Raw genomic sequence first — 11357 nt, 5'->3', positions numbered from 1 at the left:
CCAATTGCCTATAAAACACCCATACATTATAATAAACTTTACGGAATAGAAAGTCGTATCACACAAAAAACAATCAGATTTACTGTAAAACACAAATGTGCATAAAAAGCAATGACTTGAAATTGAATGTAAGGCTTTGTTCTAACAGTTGCTAAGAGAAATTTGCTTTCTTTTTTGTCATGTACTATTTTGTCACAAGTTTCATTATATTTACTATTAATATATAGCGGTATACACAAAATCGCATTAAGAATAATCAGACACAGCCCTCTAGATTTCAGACCAAACAAAAAATCAGCAAACCAAATTTTAAAATGAGTAACATTTTCACACTGTCAAAATAACTTTTTCCACTTGCAAAAAACTTAGAAGGGCTGTATACAATAAAAACATATACAAATGTTTTGCAATTTTTCATGCTAGAAAAGATCTAATATGCACGGCAGACAAAACAAAGCACAGAAAAAAATAATAAACAGTAGGTTATGAGTGCAACAACAACTTGGAAATTACATGGTAAAAACGTGAACAAATAAAAAATAAGTTGGTCAATACATGTGTAATCAAGTTTCAACAATTCCTGCAGTTTTGTCCAACATTCTGTCAACGATTAGTACTCCATTGGCATCTTTAATGCGTAAGCGGCCAGAGGCATACATTGTTTCTTGTCGGCCATCACTGTACACGGTTTTACATGTACCTTCAGGATATTCTCTGCGCTTATACTCGGCCGTGTGAATCTCACGCTGCCCATTACTGAACTCTATTGTCTTGTGACCATTTGGTTTGACTACCATAACTGTTCCATCTGGAAAAATGGTTTCCTCAGTACCATTTAGTTTCATCATTTTACTGGATCCATCAGCAAATGATATATGCTTGGAGCCATCCGGAAAATGCCTTTCAATTTGCTTGTTGCTAAACTCAATCACTTGCATGCCATTGGTGTGAGTTGTGTGCTTGGTACCTGACGATTTGTACATGTAAGATACAGAACCATCAGCACCAATTGTCTTGACATCTCCATTAGCAAATTGTACGTTGGTATTGGTTCCATCAGCAGAAACCACCTTTTTGGTACCATTGCTGTAGGATATTTCATGAGAACCATCCTGCAATTTTCGTTCAATCTTTCGACCTTCAGTTGGCATGTCCTCTTGGTTTTTGCACAAATGGTTGTCATTTCTGTCAACAAGTGGCTCCCGCTTTTTCTGTATTACAGGCTTTGGAAACACATTTGTAATCACAGGAGTTTTGGTTTCTGGCACACAGATATCAGTGGTAGGTTCATTTTCATCAATTGTTGTAGAATCAACAATATTGTTGATTGCTTTCCATACAGCACCTGATTTTTTACTTCGCCTTTTTTCATCCCCTTTTTTAAATATTTCTATTTGCTCTTCAGCAGCATGTAACCTTTCCTTCAGCAGTTCATTATCTTTATTTGCAGTATCTAATTGGGTTCGTAATCGATTGTTTGCAGCAGTTAGGCGCTGTTCCTTCACTTTAAACTCATCCTGAAGCTCACAGATATTTTTCTCAAGCTCTCTAATATATTCACGGTCTTTTTTGTTTGGCAACGACTTGACGGCGGTGATGTGATCTTCAAAAAGTTTTCTTTCTTTTTTCAATTTTTTGGTTTCCATTTTTTTGAAGTCATCCAGCCGTTGTAGCTCATCCTCCTTCTGTTTTTGAAACTCCTCGAATTCTTTTTTCAACAAACGCAACTGTTCTTCCTCTTGCTTGCGTACTGAGCTGAGTTTACATGTTTCATCTTGGAATTTCTTTATTTCACATTCCATTTCTTCCAACTTAGTTTTGAGGATTTTAGGTTGCTCATCTTGCTTAGTAGACACTGGGTTTGAGGCAGCAGTGTTTTCCTTTGGTGGTACAATAGATTTTGGCACATTTACGGTTTTATGACCCAAAGAGGGAAACAGACTTTGCATTAACTTGCTAGGTTGAGGGGGCTGTGTATTTTGAGAATTTTTTTCTTCCTTTTTTATGGGAGAATCTGAACCATATCTTTGATTGCAGAACTTTTCCATTTGTTCAAAAGTTTCATTGGATGTTTTGTCGAAGTCAATTGGGCCTAAATTGCCAATTGCAGTGGTGTTAATTGATAAAACAGAATCATTAACATCAGACCAAACTGACTCTTGTAACAGTGCATTTTCATCTTTCAAAGTGTCATCAAGATTTTCGTTTATATCTTGTTCCCCATGATCATCGAGCAAATTTTCTTCATAATCAAAACCAGGATTTGGAAATGAAGAAATTGGGTTTTGAAAATGTACATGAGGCTTTGGGCTTAGAGGTTTTAGCTTCAATTCCTTTATTGGCTCCTTCTTTCTAGCAGTTTTTCGTATTCTCGTGACTGGCTTTTTTTCCTCATTATTTTCCTGAACAGGAATAGCATCTGATAGGGGCCTTTCAGTTTGGTGAATAGTATTTGTAACTGGTTTTACACTGGCCTCTGTTGGTGCAACCTGTGTGGCAGATGAAGCTTGAGTTGCTTCCGGTGCTTTCTTTTTTGCTCTTATTGGCGGTCCTTTAAATCGAGCAATGCCTTGTCCTCTTCTCAGAAATGTGCGCTTTGGTGTAGAAGCAGTATTTTTCTTTGCAGTCTTATCAATGTTATCGTTTAACTTTAACTGATCTGCCAACAGTTGTTCAAAAGTCTTTTTGTTTCCTCCACATGCAACAGGAACATCATCAAAGCAAAGTTGTCTATCACTCTGCTTTGGGATCTCATGTGCCTCTTCATCCACAAGCAATCTATTCTTCTTCTCACTTTCCTCATTTTCTACTTTATTTTCTCCATCTTCGTTATCTGATTTTTCTTGATCATCAACTTCTGACAAAAACTCAGAATCAGAAATCACAGAATTTGCAACATCTTTCTCACAGTCAGCACTTTCAGCATCTGAAATATCAACAACTGATGGTTGCTCAGCAATAGTTTCCAACTGCCCGCAAGAAGCATCATCTAATGGAAAAGCCAAAACCTCATCAACACTTTCAATATCATTATCGGATGGCTCTTCAAGTTCTTCCTGTTCATCATTATCGCTAGAATCAGACATAGCATCCAAGTCCTCTTTTGTGTCTTCTCCTTGTCCTTTCAGCAAGGCGAGTTGCGATTGCTGCTGTTTCTTAAGTTCTTCTTGTTGCATTAACTGCCATAAGCGTATGGCCTGAAGCTTTTTCATCACATCATCATGACTCGTGCCTTTGGTGTCTTCCAGTTTATCAAACAATGTATCAATTTCTGTGCATGAAGGCACTGCACCATCCATGTTTAATTTTAATACAAGTTACCGGTAATGCCTTAATTGGAAGATAAAAACAATGATTTGATCATTTTTTTATACAGTAGCAAATGCTATTGTTTATGCAATAGTTTGGGAAAAGTAACGATGTTATTTTTTAGCATTTTGTAAAAATAAAACTTTGCAAACATTCCAAACAAAAAAACAATGATGTTAGTTTTAACTTTTAAATAGCCGATAGTTACATTGACTATGCATAACCAAAAGGCCACTTTTCCAAATCCAAAGTAACCCAACTCAGATAACATAAACACTTACATACAAATAATTGACTTCAACTGCACAAAGCTGTATTTTTCTATCAAACAACAAAAACTACAAGAAAAATTAAAATTTACCGCGAACCAAATTCTCGTTCGATTGGCGACCAACTGACGCGAGAAGAATTACAAAACACGCAACGAGTGAATTTGTATGAAGAAACAAAACTAGCATTAAATAAACAAACAAAATCAAAAAATGTTAAAATAAAATTACCTGATTCATCTTTATTAATTTTATGATGAAATAGTGCCACATTTGATAAAGTTATAACGCAAAAGTTTGCCAATTCAACGCTACCGGTCAGTAAATTTGAGCAGTTTAGTCGTTATTTTCAGTTGCGGCGTTGTTAGTTTTTCAAGTCTATATGAGCGATTTACGACACGTAAATCAAGGCAGGATATATTGAAACATCATCTCACCAATATCGAAACGCAGTGGTTTTGTTTAATCAATAATGCCTTTAACGTGACTGTCTGTATTAAGCACCTTTCTTAAATAACTTTTTAATTCCATGCTTGACTGCATTTGGGGAATTTCCCGAACGCAAGGAACACGTTCTGCAGTGTTGTGTTTGTTGATTGTTTGTTTGGTCAAAATAATTGGGGCTGTTGTTCCAAAAACTTTAGCATTTGCCAATATGCCGAAGTTGAATTTGATTGGTCAACAAAGGGAACTTATTACACTTGCCGAAGAACATGGATATATTTCTCCACTAGTTCACATTGGTCAGTTTGAGGTAAGTGTTGTTTTGAAACCATTTGTTGTTGTTTGTTTGTTGAACTTAAGATTTTGCAAAATTTGATTGTTGCAGTCCGATTGCAAGTTGCTTTTGTCCGAAGAAGACATGGATCCAACAAAGAAGGAAGAGTTTAGTGTTGAAAACCTGAGCAAAGCAATGAAAGTGGATGAAGAAACAGTAGAAGAGCTCGAGCAAGTGTGCAGGTTGCTATTTTTCGCAAAAAATTAACAAACTATTAGAGTTTCTTTTTCACAATTTTCTCTCACAAAAAAGATTGTCTCAGTTTTCAGGTTGCTGCTTCCTTTTTCATAGGATGTATTTATTCTCTGCCTTTGTCAAATATTTTTTTGTTTTTTAGTAAAATAAAAAACTTGTCACATAACTATAAAAGTAGTCCTATCAGCTTTGTTGGGAAGAAAAACTGACCTTTAGTTTCCCAAAATAAAAGTTTGGCAACAAAGTTTCCAAAAATTGTTTTTTTTACCCCACTTGACTATAAATCATAAAATCCCTTACAAACTTCCCTTTGTTTATCTTGCATTTGATTAAATTATTCATTTATTAGATAAGTGGCAAAGGATTATTTTTTACTCCATAATGTTTCAGTTAAAACAACATTTCTAAAAACATTTTTCTTTAGCCTGTTTTGTGGCACGCTTTTGTGGCAAATTATTGATCTTCAAAAAAATCCCTTTTTGTTACAGCCCATCTTCATTGTACTGTGCTCGTGAATCTGAGGTGATAAACTGGGATTCTTCTGAGCTTATTCCTAAAAACACTGGTTTAGTAACATTGGAGCATTGGCGCAAATCAGCATATCATCCAGAAAAGGGAAAACCTGTGTTACTAAGAAGCAAATACAATGAGATAGACTGTGAACTGGTTAGTAAAAAGTCCCTTTGTGTGTGTCAACTAAATCTGCTTCGTGTGTGTCAACTAAAAAAAAAATCTCCCTTTGTGTGTGTCAACTAAAGTCGAAACTTTGCCAATAGGGTAATAGTTATACAGTTGTCTGATGAATTACATTATAAGGTCATGTTATAGTGAAATGAACAAAAACAGTTTGCATGTTGGCTCAAGTTTGTGGCCGAAAGAAATTAATTTACAAGCTTCCCCATTTATGCCACTTTGTGGGTTCAATACAAAAATCGTAAATTTTTCTGCAAACAAACATAAGTGAAAACATTATTTACATTTTTTTATTCTTATGATCTCTGTTTCCCCAATTGGAACTGATAATCAGAAAAGCACTGTAATATTAAAATTTATTGATATGTTTGTAGATCTTGGGCTCTGGATTTAGTCAAAAAAGTCTTGAGCTGTTTTAATAGTGTTTTTTTACTTGCAGAGAGCCCGGCTTGAAACAATCAAAGTGAAAAGTCCAGAGGATCAAGTATCCTATCCTAATGTGGTTTTGACTGTTTGTGTTAATTTTTCTAAAAATATAAGGGATTACAAAAACTGCAGTGTTGATTTTTATGCTCTTGGTAGCCAGGTATGTACACTACATAAAATTCTGCTTGTGGCTTTGGATTTTTTTATCTCTCTATTAAAATTTTGCAATTAGACACTTGATAACATAAATATATTGACTAACAAAAGGGCCAAAATTTGCAATATTGTTTTTGGCAGAAATTAACAGAACTGCGCGACAAAATTCCATGTGATTTCGACCTACAGCCAATTGGTCATTTTACTGACAACCCAAATCATCCAACAGACATAAAATTAAAGGATGTATGCCCCTCATCATTCTTTTTAATCGAGAACACATTTTTTAATGACACCCGACCACCTTGCATAGAGCTTAGCAAGTAAGTAATATTTCATACTTCAGGTACAGTATGTCATATTCTTCCAATTTATACAACAGATTTTATGTGCAGAAACATTTTGAAATGGACAAAAGAAAATGAAACAAGTGTTCCCGAAAACTGCAATGAACTGAGCATGGGTGATTGTACATTCAATGACCTTAAATTGAGACTTGGCTATCCTTACCTTTATTGTCATCAGGGAAACTGTGAACACTTGGTTGTGTTTAAAGATATCAGGTACTGTACTTTGTCTTTTGAAAGATTTGAAATAAACTTGGTTGGTTAATACTAGCTGTAAGTATGGCCAATCAACATTTAAGCTGTTTTAAATATTCTGTGATAATAATTTGATTCTGTTCATGACTTTAAAGTTGACTATGAAAAGGTAATTAGAAACAGGTGTTTTCAAATATTACTATTTCACTTCAAATTATTTAGGTTACTAAACTCAAGCGACTGTCAATCGCGCAGTGCTTACCCCATAGCTGTTTCCAGAGCTAAATTCCGAACCTTTCCTTGCAAGGTATGTTATTGGTGTTAAGATTTTTCAGTAACTTTTGTAAGGTTTTACTGATCAACTATCCTCCAGGCTGCTTTGGTTAACTAAAACAGGTTGCAAGTGCAGTTTTCTTAATCATTAAATTCTTCTTTAAAGTTGTGCAACCTGTACTTACCGAAATGGGTGACAAGGAATGACAGTTTATCAACGGATGATCCAACATTTTTCTGTGACAATTGTTTTAAAAAACTACATTACGACAGGCAAGGAAACAAGATAGGAGACTTCATTGCTTTTCCTCATGTAAACATCTGTACGCTGGAATACTGATTTTTTTTCATTTTTATTGACACCGCAATTAATAAAAGAAACAAGGGTGTGGCAACAGAGTTGGGTTATACATGTGGTTTGTGCAAGAAGCATTTTATAGAGAGACATCACAGTCTGGCATAAAGGTAATTTTCTAATTCGCAGTTCATTCAGTGACAAGAAATGGGCAGCAAAAATGCTGTGAGACACAACAAATGAGTTGATTACATAAAATGTGTTGAGATGATAGAACAACATGCTTTAGCTTAGTGTTCCCAGCAATAGTTTACTATTGTAACCCAATTGTACAAGTTTATAATATTTCATTAAAGGAAAGCTTAAAAATATATGTTGCATAGGAGGAATTTTATTTTTAAGTCCTTTGTTAGCAACTGGGGTAAGTTGGCCTAAAATATAATTAACTAGTCATTTCAAAATAGTGTTGCAGTATGACAAGATTTGTGGTGCCATTAAAATGTCCAAGAGTGGGTGCAAAATGTCATGGCAAGTACGATAATTAATTTAGGTTAGAAGCAAAAAATTATTAAAAGCGTTTTCATTTTATGAAAAGCAAGTACAAGCTGAAGCATGTATTTAAACCTCAAGACTAGAAAAAAACTCAAAGTAGTACATGTTGCAAACATAGCCCAATCCATCAATTGCAACATACATGCTTATACATGTCATAAATTGATTTTCCAACATGCTTTGGGCAGTCAACCATTTCCAAATTTTGGTATTAATTAAAAAACAAAGAGAACTTATTAAAAAAAAAACCTTGCAAAGCATCTTGGGTCATATATGTGTGACAGGCATAATAGTGAAAAAATACTAGTGTGATGTGTGTATATACGTATGTAAAACAGTATTAAAAAAGAATCTCTAGTCGTCGGGCAGCAGTCGAAGGCTATCAACACAGCTGGTCTGGGAATAAGACTTGCGCAATGAGTGAGTGTGAGATCGTGAGCGTGGAAAAGTGGCAGTGGAACACAGGGGGTCTGTTGCATTGTTGTTCACATTACGGCCCATCCTGGGAGTTGTAGGAACCGATTTTGAGACACTAGGGTCTTCCTCTAACTCTGCAATGACAAGCTTGTCACGTTTTCGGTGCATGTGCTTCTTATGCTTGTTCATGTGTTTCTTGCTCCTGTAAGAAAGAATTGGTGTTGATTTTTTTCATATATACCTAGTAAGAGCCTGTACATCTCAACATTTAAGATCAAACCAAACCTATTTTCACAGTGTTCATCTATTTTTACAAGAAATTTTACAGTGTTTTTCAATCAATTTTGGGATTTTTTTTCTTTGGTTCAGTCCAAGAGGTTTAATGAAAGAGTAAAATCTAAAATCGTGGATTTAGTCACAAACGTTTATGCAAGTTGTAACCAAATGGATTTGATGGGTTAACTAAAATTTATGGATCCCAAAGCTTTTTAAATTCATACACATGCTCAACAGACAAGCTGGCCTACAGAAGTATTATTACTACATCTCTCATAAGTGTAATTCGGAAAGACTGTTACGGTATTCTAAAGGGGGTTAAGTTATTATAACCAAAAAGTCGCAATACAACTTACTTTCTTCTGCTATTGTCCAGCTCACAATCCTCCCATTCACTGAGCGAAGTTTGATCGCTGTAGCGGATTGGCTTAGTGCTGTCGAAATCAGGCTCCTGCGAGGCGGGAAAAAATTCAAACGTTAAAACAAAATCGATGGACGGCTAAACAGTTTTAAAGTGTGTATGTGATTTAGCGCTGGTTTTTGCGAGCCAGGCCGCAAGCGTACATAATTATCCCAATCTTTGTTTGTTTTTGTCACAAGAAGCAGCGATGGATGGGTTTATTGTAATGATATGCTAAAAAATCGAAATATCGGCAACTTTAAAAAAATCCGTTTGCTGATTTGATTTTCCATTCAAATCTAAGACCCAGTATTTGAATCTAGCTTTTACCTTCCACCAGCAGTCAAATGGGGTTTGTGGGGCTAGAGGTGCGTAGATTTCATGCCACCTTGAAGTGTCAATTGTGTCTGTGATGCTTTTATAGTGGGGCCTGGGCAAGCCGGGGGAAGGTCGTATGCTGAGAGTCGGTGTTGCATTGTATCGCTTCTTCATGCTGGACGATTTGTCTGAAGGAAAAATATTGGGCTTTACGCATAGTTTCTTTCAGTTGTTATCAACATATAAGTTGCGCCGGGTGGCATTGTTTTAGGCAGTTGCTGTTTTGTAAATATAACGTTAAGATTTATAAAACAAGATTTAATAAAAAGAAAAGATTATAAAATCATGACATTAAAACTTGTATTCAGTAAAGGCAGACGTTTTTTTTCTAACGACAGCTATTTGTTAAAATGCCAGTATTATGTACTTTTTATGTACCAGCTCTCTGGCAGCTTTTTAATTAAGTTATTTTTTAAGTCTTTACTTGGTGTGTTAAAACATTTTAGTTTTTGAAGATAAGAATAAACTACATATGTCTGTTACGCCACAACCAATAGAAAATCCAAGATTTTTCCAACCAGGAATAAGTCTACTCCTTTGACATGCATAGGGGTAAATAAACATAAGTAAAATTGGGTTATTTGGAAAATAAGAATGTTAAATAAATTTTGGGGTAAATTTTCAGCATGTCAAACAAACTTAACTTTACCATCAATTCCTGCAAAGGGGTGAAACAGTTTTGGCACCTTTCAGCATTGTCGCTTGAAATATACGTACCAAAGCTTGCATTAGAAGTAAGTGATAGCTTTGGGCGGTTATTCTTCGACACCGAGCTTGTCGCGACGTCTGTTAGTCCGTTCAACAGCGGCAATTCGGTCGCAATGGTCTTGTTTTCAAAGTGAGATTTCCCTGCACCTTCAGACACGGGACTGAGTTCAAAACACGATAAACTACTTCTTGGGGGTGTGATTTCGTTCGATCGCCGTGTAGTCCTTTGTGGGGGTGGCGTGTCCTTTGGAGCTGGATCTGACAACCAAACGCCGCTACACTGACTTGCTGCGTCATCATATCTCTGCTGAGTCACGTCTTCGTCGATGGCGACGTGACGGTGTAGTGACGACCCGCTCCTAGTGTGAAACAATGTTTAAGGGTAAAAGCATGCAATTTTTGACAACAACAACGTAGTTAAAAAACAAGAGTTTATTGAAACCACTTATGTCAAGTATTTAAGCAGTATGTTTAACTGTATGAAACTATAAAGTCGGTCGATTTTTATTGAGAAATCTCTAAAACCAAACTTTTTATTCTTTGAACTTAATGTCTAACATATGTTGTCTCTACACAACTAATAAGTCTTTTGTGTCTTGTTCAGCATATACATTCGAAAATGTGTTTTGCAGTGCGACTGGTTTACATTAACAACACACGATTCGTTTCAAAACATCCATTTTTTGATCGGTCACCAGTTTGGCACAAGCCCATGCGCAACGTCACAAGTAAATGACGTCGGTCGACCGATTACGATTTCGACAAGTGAAGCGATTTTAAGGGGTGGTGGTTAACACTAAACAAAACAACTTACCTTTGGCCAATTGGAGCAGCCTGATCGTTTCCATCTCTGTCAGTGCCAGAAGCAGGCATAAACTTCAACCTGTGTTCAGAGCTTGCCAGCATAATATCCTGACACGAGAGAGACTTCAGTTCGTCATCGGGCATTGACATTTGTGTGGTGAAACCAAACTTGGACCGATCGCTTGGAACTTGCAGCAGATTGTCTGATTTATTGTCGGCCAACACGCCTACAGAATATTTCGTTAATATCTGGGCTTTAGCAAGGTGTTTTTGTTTAAAAAAATTGGATACAAATTTAATTCAAAGTCCCATATGTGGTTGCCAATAATCATACTTAGTTATTTAAACGTTTCTGTTAAAGATGGCACAAACATTTTTGTAGCACTAGTGACATTACATGCGATATTGTCCAAAGTTTTAGTGTTATGATTCAATTTTTCTTTATATTAAATAAAAATGGATCGACAATGGCAATAAAATAAAAACTTCACCAACCACTAGAAAAAACAAGAATTCTGATTTGTACGAAAGTAAAATGTTGAAAATCTTTCAGGGCGGGACAAAAACTTATGTTCTGTTGCAACAATCAAACATTTCACACGACTTTGTAAACGTTTTAAAAAACTGCGCAACATAACTGACCTGTGGAATTGGTTCTTCGCAAAGGTTTTTCCAATTCCGGTAAAATTGACGTCTTGCTTTTGTCGCAGCTCCGTGTTCTAAACCACGTAAAAAATAACCGTTATGTCCTTATCCCAATTCAAATAAAAAAAGCGTTTATACCAGTGGTTCTCAAACTTTTTCATATTTTTTTCAAAACGGTCCCTTTGCCATTTTTCGAGGGCTCGCGGCAGCCTGAATGTGTATTTCAGAAAAACGAAAGTTG

At 35.9% G+C, this 11357-nt stretch overlaps 3 protein-coding genes across 3 annotated transcripts in view; 1 reads left to right on the top strand and 2 right to left on the bottom strand.

Annotated features, from left to right (window-relative positions):
• Nucleotides 1–8: 8 nt before the first annotated feature.
• On the bottom strand, nt 9–3332 carry LOC145214642 (uncharacterized). The gene has a single exon (XM_080083204.1). It carries the CDS (start codon nt 3297–3299, stop codon nt 564–566), a length of 2736 nt encoding a protein of 911 aa, XP_079939330.1. The 5' UTR covers nt 3300–3332; the 3' UTR covers nt 9–563.
• A 764-nt stretch (nt 3333–4096) lies between these two features.
• On the top strand, nt 4097–7040 carry LOC145215254 (snRNA-activating protein complex subunit 3-like). Its single transcript, XM_080083936.1, has 8 exons — nt 4097–4332; nt 4408–4538; nt 5040–5217; nt 5684–5830; nt 5968–6149; nt 6222–6389; nt 6591–6675; nt 6808–7040. Exons 1-8 carry the CDS (start codon nt 4108–4110, stop codon nt 6979–6981), a joined length of 1290 nt encoding a protein of 429 aa, XP_079940062.1. The 5' UTR covers nt 4097–4107; the 3' UTR covers nt 6982–7040.
• LOC145215252 (transient receptor potential cation channel subfamily M member 1-like) overlaps nt 6976–11357 on the bottom strand; it is a 28317-nt gene continuing 23935 nt past the window's right edge. Inside the window, exons 32-37 of the mRNA XM_080083934.1 lie at nt 11114–11190; nt 10482–10698; nt 9677–10026; nt 8912–9087; nt 8538–8632; nt 6976–8107 (exon numbers count right to left, since the gene is read on the bottom strand). Of these exons, the coding sequence (XP_079940060.1) occupies nt 7843–8107; nt 8538–8632; nt 8912–9087; nt 9677–10026; nt 10482–10698; nt 11114–11190 (1180 nt within the window). The 3' untranslated portion in view covers nt 6976–7842. The remainder of the gene's footprint in view (nt 8108–8537; nt 8633–8911; nt 9088–9676; nt 10027–10481; nt 10699–11113; nt 11191–11357) is intronic.

This window comes from Phallusia mammillata, chromosome 2 (assembly GCF_965637545.1).
Source record: "Phallusia mammillata chromosome 2, kaPhaMamm4.hap1.1, whole genome shotgun sequence".
In the NCBI taxonomy this organism is placed as follows: domain Eukaryota; kingdom Metazoa; phylum Chordata; class Ascidiacea; order Phlebobranchia; family Ascidiidae; genus Phallusia; species Phallusia mammillata.
This window is presented reverse-complemented; position numbering and strand designations above follow the sequence as displayed.

Coding starts and splice junctions, on each gene's coding strand:
- LOC145214642 (XM_080083204.1), bottom strand. CDS start 3,299: ATGGATGGTGCAGTGCCTTCATGCACAGAAATTGATACATTGTTTGAT.
- LOC145215254 (XM_080083936.1), top strand. CDS start 4,108: ATGCTTGACTGCATTTGGGGAATTTCCCGAACGCAAGGAACACGTTCT. Junction 4,333..4,407: donor TTCACATTGGTCAGTTTGAG/GTAAGTGTTGTT, acceptor TGATTGTTGCAG/TCCGATTGCAAGTTGCTTTT. Junction 6,390..6,590: donor GTTGTGTTTAAAGATATCAG/GTACTGTACTTT, acceptor CAAATTATTTAG/GTTACTAAACTCAAGCGACT.